Genomic DNA, 20,969 nt, shown 5'->3' with positions numbered 1-20,969 from the left:
TGAGTGAATGTTGTGATAGTGGAGCTGTGAGGTGAAATAAGTCGAGGCCCAGTTGTTGTGTGTGTAATAATCAGCTGTAGCTTGTTTGATCCAGTGGTTTTCTACAGGGACGCTGTCCACACAGAGACTGTGTCACATCAACTCAGTGGATCTCAGTCCTTGTGTGTGTCAGTGGATGGAAACAGTGGTCCATGGATCATGTTGCTGGGCTGCAGCTTCATGACGCCATCTAGTGGACTGATAGTAGAAGTACAGCAGCTGATGGCAGCTTCCTCTTCCTCACTGCTGTGTGACTGCATTCAACTGACACTGATATGAAGCAGAGAAGAAGAGCCAATCAGTGGAGGAGCAGCTGGAGACATGATGGACATGTGAGCTGCTGTGCAGATGAATGATGTGTGTTTCCTCTGCAGGTGAAGCTACAAAGTGTGTGTGAGCTGATGTGGATGTGAGCTCAGCAGCATGGATCAGTGTGAGGACAGAGAGGAGGGAACCCCTCCCTCTAAAACCACTCTGTGTGGGGGACGTCAGAGCCAGACCACAGGTCAAAGGTCAGAGTTTAAAACAGTCAGAAAGACTTTTCTCTCTAAAAGTCAGTTGTTGTGTTTATTAAAAGATTGAAGATACTTTTCATCAGTTTTTCTCCAACATGCACATTTATCAGTTGTGTTGTTGTTTCAGGATCCAGCAGCAGAGACCAGACTCTCCTGAACCCAGCTGTCTGTCTTTAAAGAGCAACCGGTCAAAGGGAGGGCTCATTGAATTTAAAAGAGGCCGTGGATCAGCTGATCAGATGTAAGAGACAAAACTACATTTCAAAGTTTTTGAGTTTCTGTTGAACGTTCTTCCTGTGGAGTCACATTTCAATGATTCTCCATAAAAACTGAGTTCTACCTCAGACACACGTTCAGTGAATAACTGACAGAATCCAATGCATCTTTTTTTCTGTTATTGCATTCACTGCTGACACTACTAAATATAACAGCTGCTTTTTGTTCACTTCCTGCAGCAGTCGCGCCACTTCAGCACTAAAGTTCTTTTAATGTTTGGAGTCCGACGCTCCCTGTAGATTTTTGTTTGGGCATTTTTTTTTGCCAACATTCTTTTTTTTTTATTGTTTTCATAATACAACAAAGAAATACAAAAAAATTACAATTACATGTTTAGAACGAACATGTCAACCCCCCTACCCCGGCCCTTACAGGTTTTCAAATTCTCCTTCCTTCTGCGCATGCGCTTGGTGTACAAGCTGCAGTCAGTTGCTCTCGCGTGTGTGTTGAGTTTGTGCGTGTTATTGTTCTTTCTATGCTAGTTTCCTTGCTCTTCCTGCGGATACGTGCAGGTCTAGCTCTTGTGTATGTATCCTATGGATATGGAGACTTTTTTCTCGACCAGTAACCTCGTTTATTCGAGAGAAGAGCTGCTGGCGCTGAGGAGCAGGAATACGGGCACACGTCATCCCATCCCCCGTGAGGTGAAGCGGAAGTACCGGGGATTTAGAGCCGGAGCCAAGGTAAAAACTGGGCTAACGAACAAGAAACGCCGGCGGTACAAGCCATGTATACCTTCAGTGCTGATGGGAAACGTTAACTCTCTGCTAAACAAAGTGGACGAACTGGCGGCTCTGGTTAAAAACGAGCGGGTGTATCGCGAGAGCAGTTTGTTTTTCCTCACGGAGACATGGCTAACTAGTCTCACGCCGGATGCTAACGTGGATCTGCCGGGATATACCATCATAAGGGCCGACAGAGACACACGAGCATGCGGTAAAAGCAAGGGCGGGGGATTGGCGCTGTATGTTAACAAGAGGTGGTGTCACCCTGGCCATGCCACTGTGAAAGAGACTGTCTGCAATAAGGACATTGAGCTGCTAGCAGTTAGCCTCAGGCCTTACTATATACTGCGAGAGTTCACACATGTGATTGCTATGTGTGTTTACATCCCCCCGAGAGCCGACGTGGAGACTGCATGTGAAACCATCCACTCCACCACAGCAGGACTGCAGACCCAGCACCCCCAGGCCTTCTTTCTCATATCTGGAGACTTTAACCATGTAACTCTGGACCACACACTGGCTGCCTTCTACCAGTTTGTCGACTGTCCAACTAGGAAAAACAGGACAATTGACTTGCTGTATGCCAACATTAAGGAGGCATACTCAGCTACACCCCTGCCCCCACTAGGTAGATCAGACCACAACCTTGTACAGCTACAACCACTGTACAAGCCATTAGTACAGCGGCAGCCTGTAACAACCAGGGGCCTCATTTATCATTGTGGATACACCTTTTTTTACACCCTTTTTCCCCCGTTTTGTGCGTACGCACTTTTCTCCGCCAAATTTGGGATCTATCAAGCCAAAACCTGACGGGGAAAAGTGCGGACATTTACACCCATTTTGACCCTGGCGTACCGTGATTTACGCCTTTTTTGAGGAACAGGAGGAATTGGCGACACCGTTGCTGAGTCAGAGAACTGCAGTGTGAGAGGGAGAGAGGAGCGGAGTACATTTAGAAGAGCACAGTAAGATTTTTTTAAAGTAATTGTGGTAGTGGTGGACCGTTGATGCTGGCAATCCAACCCGCTCTATAATAACACTAGGCTTTATGTTCATTGATAAACAGAGCGGATTGTGGATTTTGCTTTTTTGATTAGGCTATGTGACGTCTGACAAGGATCAAACCATCCAAGTTCAAAAACACATCGACAGCAGCGCACACTGATCTGCAGCTACTGAGACTGTTATTATTCTGTCACCTGAGTTAACGAGGTGCACGTGTGTTTGGAGCTGACGAGAGGAGAGAATAAAGAGTGAGACAACGCGGCCCTGAGGAGGAACTGTGAATGGGAAATGACCCAAACCGAGTCCAGTAGAGCTGTAACTGTGTAGTGGAAAGGCATGCAAAATAATGGTAACTATCGTCCTGCTTCCTACATTGTTTTAACATCTAGGTAAAAAGAAAAAAAAAAAAAAGATTTTCTGGGATAAAGGGGCAGATTACATAAGATTCTTCTTCTTTCTGCTCCCTTTTGTTGAGATTTGGGAGGTTTTTGTTTTTATTGTAGCTTATTAAAATGCAAGACCATTTCTCTGACTGATTTATTGCCCCTATCTGCTTTCGGAGAAGCAGAGAAGTTCCGCTTCTTTCCCCCGTCCTCCGCCCGTTGTCTCCGTTGTCACTTTGTTGTCACAAAAGTTGCTGCGCCACAGAGAGCACATGGCTAATTAAATATGCACGTGCTGACCATATATAGTTGTATATAGGCGTTCCGGGGGTGGAGTAAGAGGTGTGTTCACGTGTGCACCATTCTTGGGTCCGGTGTGATTTATTGCGGAGAGTTGTGCGTACGCACAGTTTGATTGATCTGAAAAAGGTGTAAATATTTAGGGTGTACGCCATTTTCATCTTTTCGCCGTACGCAAATATTTAGTAGCAGTTTTACACCCTCTTTGATAAATGAGGCCCCAGGTCCTTCAGGAAGTGGTCTACGACCGCGGAGGATGCCCTCAGAGACTGTTTTCAATCTACGGACTGGGCGGTACTACAGGGGGGGCACGAGGAGAATGACATCAACGGGATCACTACCTGTGTAACAGACTACCTTAACTTCTGCATGGATACAGTGGTTCCAGTGAAGAAAGTACACTGCTATGCAAACAACAAACCCTGGATTACCAGCGAGGTAAAGGCTGTCCTCAACAGGAAGAAGAGAGCTTTCCGGATGAAAGACCAGGAGGAAATGCAGACGGCACAGCGTGAACTCAGGCTGTGTCTGAGGGACGCCAAGGAGGCGTACAGGAGGAAGCTGGAGAGCAGGCTGCAACAAAACAACGTGCGTGAGGTGTGGAGGGGTTTGAAAACCATCACCGGCTACAAGCAGGCTACAGATGGAGCAGCTGAGGGGGACAGAGAAAGAGCCAACGAGTTTAACATCTTCTTCAATCGTTTCAATGAGGTGCCTGCACTCCATCAGATCCCTCCTCCTCCTCCTCCCCCCTCACCTCTCCCTCTCCCGCCCCCTTCCACCTCCTCCCCACCTACATCCCGCCACTCCTCCATGTGCCTCTCCTCCTTACCATCGTGCTCCTCTGCATCGCCTCCTCCCCCTCCCCCCCTTCCCCCTTCTGAAGCCCATCCTGCCATCACCGCAGCCCAGGTTAGTGGCATGCTGAGGAGACTACATCCCAGGAAGGCGGCAGGACCGGACAAAGTGTGCCCCACTGCCCAGGATGTTGAAGGCCTGTGCTGCGGAGCTGGGCGAGCCCCTGCAGCAGCTTTACAACCTGAGCCTAAGCCTGGAAAAGGTGCCCACCTTGTGGAAAACATCATGTATTGTCCCAATACCGAAGGGGAGGAGCCCCAGTGACATCAGTGACTTCAGACCGGTGGCGCTCACCTCCCACCTCATGAAGACACTTGAGCGGCTCATCCTCAACATCATCTGCCCCCAGGTTCAGCATGCCCAAGACCCTCTTCAGTTTGCCTACCGGGAGAGGGTAGGAGTTGAGGATGCTGTTCTCTTTCTCCTCCACAGAGCATACTCCTTCCTGGACAAGGGAAATGGCTCACTGAGAATCCTCTTCTTCGACTTCTCCAGTGCATTCAATACAATCCAGCCCCCTCTCCTGCAAGAAAAACTGACCAGAATGCACGTTGACCCCTCCATAGTGTCCTGGATCACTGATTACCTCACCGACAGGCCGCAGTTTGTCAGATTGAGAGGCCGTACATCAGACACAGTGACCAGCAGCACCGGAGCACCACAAGGGACTGTACTCTCTCCTCTTCTCTTCACCCTGTACACAGCCGATTTCCAGTACAACACGGACACATGCCACATGCAAAAATTCTCAGATGACACTGCAATTGTGGGGTGTATCAGGGGGGACAGTGAGAGTGAGTACAGAAGCACAGTGGAGGACTTTGTGGAGTGGTGTCGGCTGAACCAGCTGCAGATCAACACCACCAAAACAAAGGAGATGGTAGTCGACTACAGGAGGAAAAGTCCCCAACCCAAGCCAGTGTCCATCGGGGGGGCGGAGGTGGAGGTAGTCGGCTCCTATAAATACCTTGGCCTGCAGCTGGACAGCAAGCTGGACTGGACTGTGAACACAGACCACCTGTACAGGAAGGGGCAGAGCAGGTGCTACTTCCTGAGGAGGTTGGCCTCTTTCAACATCTGCAGGAAGCTACTGCAGATGTTCTACCACTCCACTCTGTGGTAGCCAGCGTCCTATTTTATGCTGTTGTGTGCTGGGGGGGGAACATCAAAAAGAGGGACAGTGGGAGACTGGACAGGCTCATCAGACGGGCCAGCTCTGTGGTGGGCCTGCAACAGGAGTCGGTGGTGGCAGTGGCAGAGAGAAGAACCATGGAAAAACTGATGGCGATCATGGACAACACCAGCCACCCTCTGCACTCTCAAAGGAGCAGGTTTAGTGGCAGATTGCTGTCACTGACCTGTTCCACAGACAGACTGAAGAAGTCCTTTGTGCCCAGGGCAGTCAGACTGTACAACAGCAGGGGGGGGGGGATGGAGGGACAGGCACAACACCTACACTAATTGACTTTTTATGAACTGTACTTCTTCTATATGAGAGTGTGTGTGTATATGTGTACAATACATATATATGTATGCATATATATATAGGTGATAATTTGTATATGTGTATATATATATATAGGTATATTTTATATTTTATATATATATATTTTTTTTATTATTGCTACATCTGTCTACTTTAGCTGAGTGCTTTCTTTTGGAATGTTTGGAGCAGCTGACAGATGAATTTCCTTCGGGATTAATAAAGTATTTATCTATCTATCTATCTATCTCTATCTATCTAATTCTTGGTTGGGAATCAGGTTAGTGAGTTCATAAGAAATATTAAATAATCTTACAACAAACATATTTCTGTAATATTAACTAATATTAACTACTGCAAAGAGCTACTGTTTACATGTCCCCAGGTTCTTCCATCACATGAGACAAATCTGTCCTCGATACATAGCAAATAAAGGGGTCCCAGATCTGGTGGAAATTATGTTGTTGGTGTTTCATTGTATATGTAATTTTCTCTAAAGGGAGAGTTGAAGACAGTTCAGACAGCCACCTCTTTACACTTGGACTACTGGTGTTTTTCCATGAGAGGGCTATTACTCTCTTTGCAATTAGTACACTTAAGTCTACAAATATTCGTTGATGTTTTTTTAACTTCAAATTATCTGGATATAGACCAAATATAAACAAATGTGGGACGAGGGGTATTTGAATCTGCAAAATATTTAGAATACATTGTTTTATTTCTTGCCAGAATTTTTGTATTTTTGTACATTGCCAGATACAGTGGAAAAATTTACCTTTTTCCTTCTCACATTTAACACAAATATCAGGTAGCGCTGTTATATGTATGCATCAACCAGTTGTATTCTAGTACTTTCAGGCGAGTGTTAGTAGTTCTTGATTGTGCTGGAGAGCATGCCTCCCCCCACTTTTCTATTGGGATGTCCTCCTGTAGATCTTCTCTTCTTGTTTAGGCATTTTAACTTTCTTTCACAACTCATCTTCTCTGGCATTCTTAATTGAAGAACATGTTCATGTACTGATGTAAAGTTTGCATGTTCTCCCTGTGCATGTGGAGGTTCTCTCCAGCTTCCTCCCACAGACCAAAGACATGCAGGTTAACTGGTGACTTAAATTGCCCATAGGTGTGAATGTGTGTCTGTATGTTGGCCCTGTGATAGACTGGTGACCTGTCCAGGGTGAACCCCGCCTCCTGCCCAAAGTCAGCTGAGAAAGGCTCCAGCTCACCCTCCACCCTAGTGAGGATGAGCTGTAGAGAAGATGAATGAACTTAAAGAGATATTGGTGAATGAGGCCCATTGTTACAAAATGTAGGAAAAGGAAGTCATTCACATTTGTAACCCTTAAAATAACTTTGCAAAGAATTCTTTGGAAAACCTAAAACTGTTAAACATGAGTTGTGTTGTTGTTTCAGGATCCAGCAGCAGAGACCAGACTCTCCTGAACCCAGCTGTCTGTCTTTAAAGAGCGACGACTCAAAGGACTTGATCATTGGCTTTAAAGGAGGACGTGGATCAGCTGATCAGATGTAAGCGGTAACTGACAGTCAGACTCAGGTTATTGTAGAAAAGAACCAGTTTGTACGACGTGTTGTTGGACCAGGTCTGAAACCAAAGTGTCTCTGTCTGTTGTGAACGTCCTCCGGGGACATATAAAGTCCATCTTGTATTATCTCTCTGTACTGATGTTGACTTGACACTCAGTACGTTTACATGACACTTGAAAAAAACGAATTATTGCCTTAATCCGACTATAACTGGACAACTGAAGTGCATGTAAACACCTTAGTCCGACTGAAATCGGAGTTGAGAACTCCGATTAAGACACCCAGATAATGCGATTGGAATTCGATTTTCTCCGTCATGTATACACCTTAGTCGGAGTATAACTGGACAATGCATGTGCGCATGCTCCACAACCGTAGAGACGGCACAAAGTGGAGCAGAGAAGCCGCCTGAATCCCGCAAAGTAAAGAAAAAAACCCAACATCAGCGCCGATTCAATGCATTTCACACAGCGCAACCAGCAAGAGTGTTTTATTAAAAGAGAGAGAGAGAGAGAGAGAGCCCGTATCCAATTCTCATCGCGCATCCAGCCCAGACTGGCGCGTCTGGTCGGGAACTGCAGTTGGGAATTTATTATTAAGCTTACTAAGTTGTTTATATCCAGTTTTTAACGAGGTGACAGAAAAGTCAACAGAACAGGGGGCGTATTAACCCGCTGAAATGACGGGTGACGCCGCATGCGGGGGCGGACCCCGTCAGTTATTTGGTTTTCTCAGTTGCATGTATATTGAGACAAGGACAGAAGTCCGACTTGACGCCAAAATCGAATTTTGAGCATAGCTCGATTAAAGCAGAAGTAAGTGATATATTTGTGTTAATATAAGTCTTAAATAGTTATATCTTCCGACAGCAATCACTTCTATAGAGTGTTTGGTCTGAAACACGGGTCTGTCAGTCACTCTGCTCTGCTCTGAGCCCAGGAGAAAACATTTATCGTATCCTACAGTTTTTATCCAATGAGGAGAGAGAACGGCATGCAGGGCTGTGTGTGCAGCCAAGGGACGCCGTGAATGTGGCGACGTAGGGACGAGGACTGTTATGGTGCGTTCAAGGAAACTCGTATTTTTCCGACCGTGAAGTCGTACCAGTTCGATCTGGTACGAGTTCACCGGCCGGAAGTTACGAGTGGCCGTTATAGTGACTTTCACCGGTAAAACAGGTCGGAAAAACATGAGTGGGTTGTCTGGAACGCTACAAAGTCGTAAGTTGTGACTTGAAGCTGTAATTTACGATTTCAAAAGCCTGCCTGGAACGCAGCATTAGCGAAAACGACCGGACCACTTACTTCTGCTTTAAGCTCTGCATGTAAACGTACTGACTGATTCCTCCACAGAGTGGACCAGGAGAGCTCAGAGGTTCCCAGTGGTCAGTCTGCCCAGCAGCATCAAACACAGCTGGACTCCATATTTATGGTGAGGACATGTCCAACAGCTGCTGTTACATCTGTTGTGTTCACCATCATCTCCATGCTGCACTTTGACACCAGTGGATTGTCAGTCTGTCCAACATGGATCTGATGTTTGGCTCCATGGTTTTAGTTTGATGCTGTCACTCATAGAGTTTATGTTTCAGCTGCTGGAGGACAACATGGTCACTTTTGTCAAGAACGAGCTGAAGAAGATCCACAAGCTTCTGAGTCCAGATTACCCAGATTACCCAGAATGCTCAGGGAGTCAGAGGGAGGATGAGGAGGTGTTGGATGGTGAGGATGAAGAGCTGAGGAGCAGCAGCAGAGAGGCATTAGTGAAGATCACAGTGAACTTCCTGAGGAGGATGAAGCAGGAGGAGCTGGCTGAGCGTCTGCAGAGCAGTAAGAGGATTTCTCTAAAGATTCAACATGATGGACAAATGGGACGTTCACTGACATCAACACATGGAGGGAAACATGTTCATATAGTCGTTATTTAGAGGAATTAAAGTGTTATATTTTGCGATTGATCTTTTTTCTTGTATCTTTTTTCTTGTGTCTTTTCTTGTGATCTTTTTTCTTGTGTCTTCATTCAGGACATGCTGCAGCAGTTTGTGGACGTAAACTCAAATCTGTCCTGAAGAAGAAGTTCCAGTGTGTGTTTGAGGGGATCTCTAAAGCAGGAAACCCAACCCTTCTGAACCAGATCTACACAGAGCTCTACATCACAGAGGGAGGGGCTGGAGGGGTCAATGATGAACATGAGGTCAGACAGATTGAAACAGCGTCCAGGAAACCAGACAGACCAGAAACAACTATCAGACAAGAAGACATCTTTAAAGCCCCACCTGGAAGAGACGGACCAATCAGAACAGTGATGACAAAGGGAGTGGCTGGCATTGGGAAAACAGTCTTAACACAGAAGTTCACTCTGGACTGGGCTGAAGACAAAGACAACCAGGACATACACTTCACATTTCCCTTCACCTTCAGAGAGCTGAATGTGCTGAAGGAGAAAAAGTTCAGCTTGGTGGAACTTGTTCATCACTTCTTCTCTGAAACCAAAGAAGCAGGAATCTGCAGCTTTGATCAGTTCCAGGTCGTCTTCATCTTTGACGGTCTGGACGAGTGTCGACTTCCTCTGGACTTCCACAACACTGAGATCCTGACTGATGTGACAGAGTCCACCTCAGTCAACGTGCTGCTGACCAACCTCATCAGGGGGAACCTGCTTCCCTCTGCTCGCCTCTGGATAACCACACGACCTGCAGCAGCCAATCAGATCCCTCCTTACTGTGTTGACATGGTGACAGAGGTCAGAGGGTTCACTGACCCAATGAAGGAGGAGTACTTCAGGAAGAGGTTCACAGATGAGGAGCAGGCCAGAGAGATCATCTCCCACATCAAGACATCACGAAGCCTCCACATCATGTGCCACATCCCAGTCTTCTGCTGGATCACTGCTACAGTTCTGGAGGAGCTGTTGAAGACCAGAGAGGGAGGAGAGCTGCCCAAGACCCTGACTGAGATGTACATCCACTTCCTGGTGGTTCATCTAAAACTGAAGAAGGTCAAGTATGATGGAGGAGCTGAGACAGATCCACACTGGAGTCCAGAGAGCAGGGAGATGATTCAGTCTCTGGGAAAATTGGCTTTTGAGCAGCTGCAGAAAGGAAACCTGATCTTCTATGAATCAGACCTGACAGAGTGTGGCATCGATATCAGAGCAGCCTCAGTGTACTCAGGAGTGTTCACACAGATCTTTAAGGAGGAGAGAGGCCTGTACCAGGACAAGGTGTTCTGCTTCATCCATCTGAGTGTTCAGGAGTTTCTGGCTGCTCTTCATGTTCATCTGACTTTCATCAACTCTGGACTCAACCTGAACTTAGAAGAACAAAGAACATCCTGGGTGGCTCCACTGTTGTCCATCATGTGGACTAAAGTCTTTAGATACAAACCTGAACTGACACCTTTCTACCAGAGCGCTGTGGACGAGGCCTTACTGAGTCCAAATGGACACCTGGACCTGTTCCTCCGCTTCCTCCTGGGTCTTTCACTGGAGACCAATCAGAATCTCCTACGAGGTCTGATGACTCAGACAGGAAGTGACTCACGGTCCAATCAGGAAACAGTCCAGTACATCAAGAAGAAGATTGAAGAGACTCCCTCTGCAGAGAAAAGCATCAACCTGTTCCACTGTCTGAATGAACTGAATGATCGCTTGCTAGTGGAGAAGATCCAACAGTCCCTGAGATCAGGACGTCTCTCCACAGATAAACTGTCTCCTGCTCAATGGTCGGCTCTGGCCTTCATCTTACTGTCATCAAAAGAAGATTTGGATGAGTTTGACCTGAAGAAATACTCTGCTTCAGAGGAGGCTCTTCTGAGGCTGCTGCCAGTGGTCAAAGCCTCCAACAAAGTTCTGTAAGTGTAGAGATAGTTGGATTTATATATCATTACATAAATCTGGCAACAGGTCAGATATTAAATTCCTTTCTTTCCTCATGATCATCTCTCCAGACTGAGCAACTGTAACCTCTCAGAGAGAAGCTGTGAAGCTCTGCCCTCAGTCCTCAGCTCCCAGTCCTCTAGTCTGAGACACCTGGACCTGAGTAACAACAACCTACAGGACTCAGGAGTGAAGCTGCTGTCTGGTGGACTGAAGAGTCCACACTGTAGACTGGAGACTCTCAGGTGAGGATCCATCCAGCTGTTTATCTGATGACACTTGAACACAGCAGCAGGTGTTGACAGAGGGTTCTGTGTGTTGTTGTGTGTGTTCAGTCTGTCAGGATGTCTGGTCACAGAGGAAGGCTCTGCTTCTCTGGTCTCAGCTCTGAGCTCCAACCCCTCCCATCTGAGAGAGCTGGACCTGAGCTACAACCATCCAGGAGCCTCAGGAGTGAAGCTGCTGTCTGCTGGACTGGAGGATCCAGACTGGAGACTGGACTCTCTCAGGTATGGAGAGGCTGCTGCACCCACACACACTGTCTGATAGAGGAGGAGGAGCTGGAACATTTTCTATGGCCCCGTTCACACCTGGTATTAACATCTGTCTCAGGTGATCCATGCATTGATGACATCAGATAGATAGATAGATAGATAGATAGATAGATAGATAGATAGATAGATAGATAGATAGATAGATAGATAGATAGATAGATAGATAGATAGATAGATAGATAGATAGATAGATAGATAGATAGATCTGGTGCTTAAAATATCAGAGAGACTTACAGAATTTACAGAATCAGCCTCTGAGTGCGGCCACGTCTGTCGCTGCTCCTCATTGACTCCGATACAAAGATTTTCTGAGAGAAGCAGAACGGTTTTAAAACTGCCAGCGTCTCTAAAATATTTACTGTAGAAACACCAAATCGTATTTTTCAGGAAGTCCTTAGAGCACCGTTGATCTGTGTTTTGTTCCGATAGGAGTTACCGTTTTGTCACAGTAAGCCTAAATGTGAGACCGGTGCAGAGGCAGAAAATCGCAAATTGCAAAACACAACACAATGAAAAACATCAGACTAAACAAGCATAAAACTAACACAAAAAGTATAGATACTGAATCTGAATCACATACATTAATTTAGAAGGAAAAAAGGGGAAAAAAGTAAATCAATAAATAAAAATTTTTAAAAATAAAATAAAATAAATAATAACAAACAAAGTGGTGGTGTACAGATGTCATAAATCTCAGTAGTCCAGAAGGAGGGAAGAGGCCATATAATTCAATAGGCAAAGTTCTGGGTCACAAACAACATATTGACCGATCATTCCACCCAGGGATTGTTACACTTTCCCAAAAGGATTTTATTTTTGGGCAGGCCCATACCATATGAAAAAATGTACCTTTTTCTAGTTGACAGTGTCAACATCGGTCAGAAACAGAGGGGTTCATTCTATGAAGTCGAACAGGGGTAAAATATGTTCTATGCATAAAATTAAAGTTTATCATTTTGTTCTTAACTGATTTTGATACTTTGTGTAATTCTTTCCAAATCTGCCCCCATTCTTCAATTTATAATGAACTGCCCAAGTCAGTTTCCCAGTTTCTTTGGACCATATTCCATTCACTTCCTGTTGGGCTGTTCAACATTTTATAGAGTTTAGAAGCAATCTTATGTTTCTGTTTGACCATAGATTCAAGTAAAGTTTCAGACTCTGTCACTGTGGGTATTCTAACCACTTCACCTAGGTAAGAAGCCAAGTGAGATCGTATTTGCATATAAAATAAGTAGCCTAATCCTTGTTGTCAATTCGATATGAATCTAAAAGTTCAGCAAATGATTTCAGTTTTCTGTCCCTGGGATTTATCAAGTCACCAATAGTTCTTATACCCTTACTTTCCCAAAGTTCATTTTTGAGAGGTTTGCCATTCAAGGTAAATTTATAATTGTTCCATAGGGGGATCTTTGGAGAGTTATTGACTTTAAAGTTAATCATCTCTTGGATTTTTTTCACCATAGAGCAAGAAAAATTTATCAGAGGGTTGTCGATTTTATTGCATATTGGAGCATACCACAACCCTTGTAATGAAAGCTTATCTTTTTGTATATCCAAAACTTCCTGTTCAATGCTTTCCCAGCTAGTATCTCTAGGTTCTGCTCCGTAACCCCACTTCAAAGGATATCTAGCATTAAATGCTATATAGTATTTGTAAACATTTGGGAGGCCAAGGCCCCCTGATCCCCTGTCCACGTACAGTTTTTTTATACTGACCCGAGGGGACTTGTTATTCCAGGTGAAGTTTCTGAAAAGAACTTCAACTTCTTTGAAAAAAAATTTATCTAGAGGAAGTGGGATGGCAGCCATAAGAAAATTTATCCTCGGTAGGACATTCATTTTTATAGTATCTATTCGGCCCCAAATAGTTAATGGGAGGCTTTTCCACCTTTCAATATCTACCTTGATGTCATTAATAGGGTTTTTCAAATTAAATGAGGCAATATCTTGAGGGTTTGATTTCAAAATTAAACCCAGATAACGCATTCCCTCAGGAGACCATTTGAATGGCAAACCAGTAATATGCGACTTAAGACAGTAAGGATTTAAAGGTAAGGCTTCAAATTTCTCCCAGTTCACTTTATAACCCGAGATGGAGCCAAAATCTTCCACTATCTCCAGAATATGTTTAAGGGAAGTGGATGGTCAGATACTGTCAATAATATGTAATCCGCAAAAAGACTTAGTTTTATTTCTGTTACAGGGGCTGGGACACCTTTAATATTCTGATTATTTCTAACTGAAATGGCCAAGGGTTCCAATAATAAAATAAAAAGCAAAGAGCTTAAAGCAGAAGTAAGTGGTCCGGTCGTTTTCGCTAATGCTGCGTTCCAGGCAGGCTTTTGAAATCGTAAATTACAGCTTCAAGTCACAACTTACGACTTTGTAGCGTTTCAGGCAACCCACTCGTGTTTTTCCGACCTGTTTTACCGGTGAAAGTCACTATAACGGCCACTCGTAACTTCTGACCCGTGAACTCGTACCAGATCGAACTGGTACGACTTCACGGTCGGAAAAATACGAGTTTCCTTGAACGCACCATAACTACGGTGTACATTTTAGGACATCCTCAGGATCAGACTTCAGTGTCAGACCTCAGATGAAAAGGTATATGGTCTGAGGAAAACCTCTGTCATACTCGCACCAAACTTCATCAGGTCTTCATCACTAAGCCTTCAGAGTTAGACTGAACGGCCTCACACGTTACGCTGTCAATTATAAGCTCTCAGAATCAGCCTCAACGGCATCGCACGTTACGCTGTCATTTATAAGCTCTCAGAATCAGCCTGAACGGCCTCACACGTTACGCCGTCATCTATAAGCTCTCAGAATCATCATGAACGGCCTCACACGTTACGCCGTCATTTATAAGCTCTCAGAATCAGCCTGAACGGCATCGCACGTTACGCCGTCATTTATAAGCTCTCAGAATCAGCCTGAACGGCATCGCACGTTACGCTGTCATTTATAAGCTCTCAGAATCAGCCTGAACGGCATCGCACGTTACGCCGTCATTTATAAGCTCTCAGAATCAGCCTGAACGGCCTCACACGTTACGCCGTCATTTATAAGCTCTCAGAATCATCATGAACGGCCTCACACGTTACGCCGTCATTTATAAGCTCTCAGAATCAGCCTGAACGGCCTCACACGTTACGCCGTCATCTATAAGCTCTCAGAATCATCATGAACGGCATCATGAAAAAATATGTCACAGTGTGTATCAGGACAACAGCTGATTCGCCAGCAACGACGCTGAAGTTCGCTTCCAACACACACACACACACACACACACACACACACACACACACACACACACACACACACACACACTAAAATATTGGCAAAATGCTGTTGGCTATATTGTTCCCTGCTGCTGAACATCGGATTTTTACATGCAAGTCCTTTGTTTTCCTATTATATTGGTGTCAGGCAAACACGGCGCACCGTCTCTCACTCTCTTTCTCTCTCTGTCGCTCTCTCTCACGTGCACGCACGCACGCACACACACACACACACACACACACACACACACACACACACACACACACACACACACACACACACACACACACCTCAGACCCTCAGTTTCTCATTTGTTTGTTTGTTTGCTTGTCATATCTCGGGCCCCCATTCCTATTTTCACGAGTGCTGGACTCTGAATTATTTTGCATTTGGTGCGGCTTCTTTTATAAGTTGTTCTGTCACTTCTGCAAATGTCTATGGGAAAGACCCCCTCCCCCACCCCGGCCCCTACTCCTCCCACTACGAATCACCTCCGCTGTGCGTAATAGTCGCGCGCGCGTAATGACAGCTCCTCGCCGGTGAAATACATCGTCCATCGTCCGTTTATGGATAAATGAGTGGAAATTAAGCCTACATTAACTGAGAGTTATAATAATAATAACAATAAAAAAAGCATCACATAGCATGTCGAAACGAGTGTAGGCTCTTAATGGCTTTGTGTGTGCCCCACAGTTTTATCAATGAATCTACAGAGTTTTTGTTAAGATTACATCAGTGACAGATTTCTTTCGTTTACTGATTTCTTTCGTTTACTGAACATTAGGCTATGCGTAAACCCTCTCTCCACACCCTGGAGATTCAATACTGTAACAACCGTTTTCGCCTTGTAAAATCTATGTTGTGCATTTACAAAAAGTTACCAGCTGGTGTCGCACTGCGAGCATTTGATAGGATCTACAACGTTCCTCGATCGGGGAGTCCTCTTGCCCTTACCATTGCAGCAGGCAGTGACAGAACATGCAACTTAGCCGCACCAAATGCAAAATAAATCAGAATCCAGCACTCGTAAATGGTCAAGACAAGCTGGACACGATCAGGACAAAAAAGAGTAGAAAAGAACCATAAATGGGCCGCTGCCACCTACCAAATGTGCCCGGGGTCATGAGACCAAGAAGAAAGTTACTTGGCTTTAACATTTGTGGAAATCGATTTTCCCTTCTTATTTTATAGGCCTAACTGAAAAACAACGTTTTCTGTTTTTTTGTTTGTTTGTTTGTTTGTTTGTTTGTTTGTTTGTTTGTTTGTTTTTGAAACGGAAAAACGAAAGAACTAAGGGTACACGGATTGTGAGGGAGAGAAAAACGCCAAACTGATATGATCGAATTAAAATAATATTGCAGTATTTATTCATTTCACTCATAAACCATGTGGGATAATATAGTTGGTCTGTTGTTATGGAGAAATAAACCCAGACAGGATGTATGAAGCCCAGTAATTTTGTCAAGAAACTATCATTCCCATCCTGCGGTTTGTACCTACTGTCATAATGAGAACTGTCAAATCGGACACAAATAGACCGCAGTCCCTTCCATAGATACGTATATATCTATGAGTCCCTTCGACGTGACGTCACCGCACCTTGAGGACGTCATCAAGGTGCGGCTGGCTCGTCCAGTCAGGTCAGAGCCTCCGAGCGAAAGATACAACACAGGACGAGTTGCAAGAAGGAGACACGAACGTAAGTTTTATTCATTGTTTTTATTTTCTCACAACTCAAAACTGTCTATAATAGTTCGTTTTTTATGTGAAGTCTAATACACTTGCCATAGGCCTACATTTGTTTACAACAGCCGACGATATCAAAACGTCAGCCCATTAGCATTAGCTTTACTTTACAGTTTTTCTCGATTGCTTACACACATTTTCTGAAAGAATGCCTCATACTCTCAAACGCTTGTAGTTCAGCAGATTTGGTTAAGGGAGTTGGTGGATGAGTTAGATGTAGAGGTCATTGTGCCTCAACAGCTAGAAATTGTGTGTTAACAATCGAGAAAAACTGTAAAAGAGAAGACGAATTCTTTCACAAGATGCAAATGATTTCTTAGTTGGCAGCAGTGGTGTTGTCTACAGGTATACCCACTAGAAAGGGTCAGTGATATCCACCTGCCCGAGCATAGGCCTAATTATCAACATTATATTGTGACAGCCTTCATAAGGGAGCATGCAATCCCGACCGCCCATCTTTCCCATTGTGGTGCAGTGATGCTCTGCTCACACCTCTCCATCAGCCACTTAACACCGAACTCTATTGCTGCCTGCCACTTCTTTCTGCAATTACGTTTTTACCAGTTTCCATCGCATTTTTATCACAATCTTATCTAATATTTATTATAGCAGTAAAAATAAATTCGCAATAGTAAACAACCAAATGCATTATTGTTTCAAATCAGCTACCAATCTGCAGGGGACGGCGCGTGCTATAAACAAAAACGGACAAAAATGTACACAAACAGGAAAGCTGGCAGCAAAAAGAAAAAGGCAGAGCCTGTTGCTGCCCATCTTCGGGTGACACGCTGTCATTCATTCATATTTCTGTGCTTGGTGATATTCACCACTACTAAGGCAAAATATCAGCAGTTCACTCTTCACCGCGAAATGTACTGTCCATATTATGAGGCATTGTAATAATAAAGTGTGCCCCTTCACATAACACAGTGAATCCATTTGGGCACTATTTGCCTTTTCTAGCTCCATTTATTTACGTGAAGTATATTTGAAGCTAATTTGAGGTGTTTTCTTACTCATGTAATAATAATTATTTATTTATATGTTCTCAAGATGTATACTAGGCCGTGCATTACTGAATGTCATTCAGTTTCAGATGTTTTCTTTATGTATGTATTAAATAAACATCTGAATCTTGATCACATTCAATAATGCATAGCCTACAGTATAGCCTACATGTTGTTGAGAGCATTCTGAAATACTGTTATCAATATGTTAGGAGCAACATTGTGATGGTGCATGAGTTGTTGCCCCAAGATGGTTGTTGTTTTAAAATGTGTGTTTCTGGGAGTGAGTTAGAGTATAGACATTATGCAAAAAACGGCAAAATACTAGACTATACCACTGTTTTACAGCAAACTATAAATAAATTGATTAAGGGATCCTGAATATGGATCGAATCCCCTCTCCCCTAATCTGCATGTAGGCCTACAGTAATTGAAAATGTGGCACTGTGGTTGAGAAATAACAATTTGCTTGTTGTACATGTTTTTCAGACATTGATTGAAGATGTCAGACGAGAGAAGAGAAAGAAGTATCCACAATAATTGTTTTACTTCAACGATGACTTGTCTGAAGCTGTCAATTATGAAGCTTATTTCATGTTAATGTAACAGTGGTAATACATTATGTAATTTAATATAGCCTAAAGATCAATGTGAAGGCTTAATGTAAATTATTGACAGATTCATGACATTTACAGACTGTTACTATTTCATCAGTCCACTGAGTTACTAATAGTCACAACTCTTAAAGGTTTTTGACATCCCTACAAGCTAAGATGCTACTATGACGAGTATGTTATGCCCCCATATGTTATCAGTTTAATTTTAGAAAAGGTGTATTTCTCTTGGCAAGGTCGCTGTGTGAGAGTTTATTTTATTTATTGCAGAATACAGCTGAATCTTAGCTTCTACACTTTTAACAAAGAAATGCCCATAATTTCCCTGTTATAGTATTGAGAATCAGTAAAATAGGTAGATAAGGCTTCAGCCTATGGTTGTCACACTTGACTGTTTCCAGATGAACTGATAATTTTGTTGTTTCGCAATGGCATGAAACAAAAAGAAATCAGAGGAGCACTGTCTTCATATGGACACCAAGTCAGGTAGGCCAACAATTTGACAACTACCTGTAGCCTATGTCTTGCAGTTTCCGATACCATGCTATTACAATACAATAATTATTTTCTTGTGGGCAAGGATAATTGATTTCTTTAATTATGGGAAATGACTGTTTTGTGGTTTGTATTTGTCCTAACAGTGAGAGACACCCTAGAAGACTCCTAAAAGTCCTTGGGTTGAAGCGGAGAGCCTGCGAGCGACCTGTCACTGAGATCCAAAGAGCTGTGGAGGTAACATTTAAAACAGATAATGACAATTAAATAAATCCATTATATATTTTAAGCAGCATCTGTAATGTAAGCAACTTACTTAAACATAATAATTGATGATAATTAAAAAGCATTATAGGTAGGCTGCAGTTAGTGATTTGATGAAAGTAGAAGTTGGTTAAAATTACCCCACAACACACTACCACTCCCTGTATAAAAGTCCAAGTGCCAAGTATCCCCCCATACACATAAAGTCACATGAATGCACAGGCACACACACACACACACACACACACACACACACACACACACACACACACACACACACACACACACACACACACACACACACACACACACACACACACACACACACACACACAAACACACACACAGCAGCCACAACTACACTTACAGAACCCGTAGTATTAGAAACTGGAGACTTTAAAACGATATTGCGTCTCTCTCACTGATGATGTTTCTGCATGTTGGGATGGATGGGGGCTGATAGAGATGACAGGAGGAACATGACGGAGTATATCATCTCTAAATTCCACACATTTCAAACTCTACTATTGTCAGCTTACAACAACGTTTATGAGCTGTGATTGGCTGCTCCTCCTACTTCTCTAACTAACAGGTGGCAGAGGAATTGGATTTTAATATAATAATAATAATGATAATAATAATAATAAGGCTTTTTTGGATTTATGAAGATTTAGGAAGCGTTTTTTTGGACACTCAAAACCGATTGACAGAAAACATTATTAATTCATACAACATTCACAACGGTGGTGTTAGGCTATGTCTGTAGCCACAGCTGCCCTGGAGCAGACTAACTGGCCTTGTGACCACCACCCAAAACATTCATAAACATTCACATTAGGCATTTTGTCCTACATTACCCTTTTTCATGTCCTATTATCAGATTATACTGACAGTTCCATCAAATGACTGAATCATTTTTAATAATTCTAATATACTATAGCTTTAAATATGACATATATCTGTGATTTCCAGAGTGAGATGAGGCAGTGGTCACCTGACCAAGGCATCAGAGCCATGCTCAAACGGGTTCGGGATGTCAGGGGTGTGCAGCCCTGCTACAGGTTGGTTTATACACTATGCTGTTAATGTCAACATAACTGTCTAATATCAATTGCCAGTTTAATTCACTTGTAATTTTTAGAGATGATGTCGCAAGAATAATGAGGGAGCTTGATGCAAGTGGTCTCCAGAGAAGATCTCCTGGCAAGAAAAAAATTGTCCGCAAGAATTACATAAGCCGTGGTCCAAATGACACCTGGCACATTGATGGTACTATATCTTTTTAACTGTGGAGATACCCTTTGAGATGGTAATGCTAGTAGTACTTATTGGTAACCAATACCCTTTTTCACCATTTAGGTAATGACAAAATGAAGTTCTTTGGTATGTGGATACATTTGGGGATTGATGGGTATGTATGATTAAAAATAAAATTTAAAATTTAAAAAAATTGAACATTTAACAATATCATGATGTTAAACTAACCAAGAACTTAATGTCAAATGATGAGAAGATTGTTGGTATATACTCCCTGTTGAAGTAAAGATATAACAACCACAACCAGAATGATTCAGTCATATATTTTTGCGGACATGTATACTTTCTCCTTGTGGTTATTCAGATTTTCAAGAAAGGTTATTTGGCTGAAGGTGGGCACCTCAAACCGCAAGCAGAGAATTGTGGCTAGATACTTCTATGATGCCGTTCAGGAAATGGGTGGTATGTACAGTGTTATTTGTTATTTTTAGTAATTCCTGTAAAAGGTGGAATATGTAGCAGAAAACTCCTCCTATGGGCTCTATGCACAGCTCCACTACTTGCTGACGTTTAAGCAGCTGTTTTATTTCATGTTACGTTTTTTGAAAAACTAATTAATCCTGGTGTGTCTGTGTGTGATTTCAATTTATTTTTTAGGCTGTCCTTCTTTGATTCGGAGTGACAAAGGAAAGGAGAACCTTATTGTTGGGCAAATGCAGATTGCATTTCACATGCG

The 20,969-nt window shown here is 43.4% G+C and overlaps 2 protein-coding genes across 2 annotated transcripts in view; both read left to right on the top strand.

Annotated features, from left to right (window-relative positions):
• The first annotated feature begins 9,838 nt into the window (after positions 1–9,838).
• LOC146975364 (protein NLRC3-like) overlaps positions 9,839–20,969 on the top strand; it is an 80,711-nt gene continuing 69,580 nt past the window's right edge. The window contains exon 1 of the mRNA XM_085794773.1: positions 9,839–10,983. Coding sequence (XP_085650899.1) covers positions 9,863–10,983 — 1,121 coding nt within the window. The 5' untranslated portion in view covers positions 9,839–9,862. The remainder of the gene's footprint in view (positions 10,984–20,969) is intronic.
• The window catches only part of LOC146975366 (stonustoxin subunit beta-like), a 44,849-nt gene continuing 35,160 nt past the window's right edge, over positions 11,281–20,969 (top strand). The window contains exons 1-2 of the mRNA XM_085794605.1: positions 11,281–11,303; positions 11,344–11,517. Of these exons, the coding sequence (XP_085650731.1) occupies positions 11,281–11,303; positions 11,344–11,517 (197 nt within the window). The remainder of the gene's footprint in view (positions 11,304–11,343; positions 11,518–20,969) is intronic.

Source organism: Trachurus japonicus, chromosome 13 (genome assembly GCF_045865225.1).
Source record: "Trachurus japonicus isolate A0001 chromosome 13, Traja_1.0".
In the NCBI taxonomy this organism is placed as follows: Eukaryota; Metazoa; Chordata; class Actinopteri; order Carangiformes; family Carangidae; genus Trachurus; species Trachurus japonicus.
Note: the sequence above shows the minus strand (reverse complement) of the source record. Positions and strands in the feature narration are given on the sequence as shown.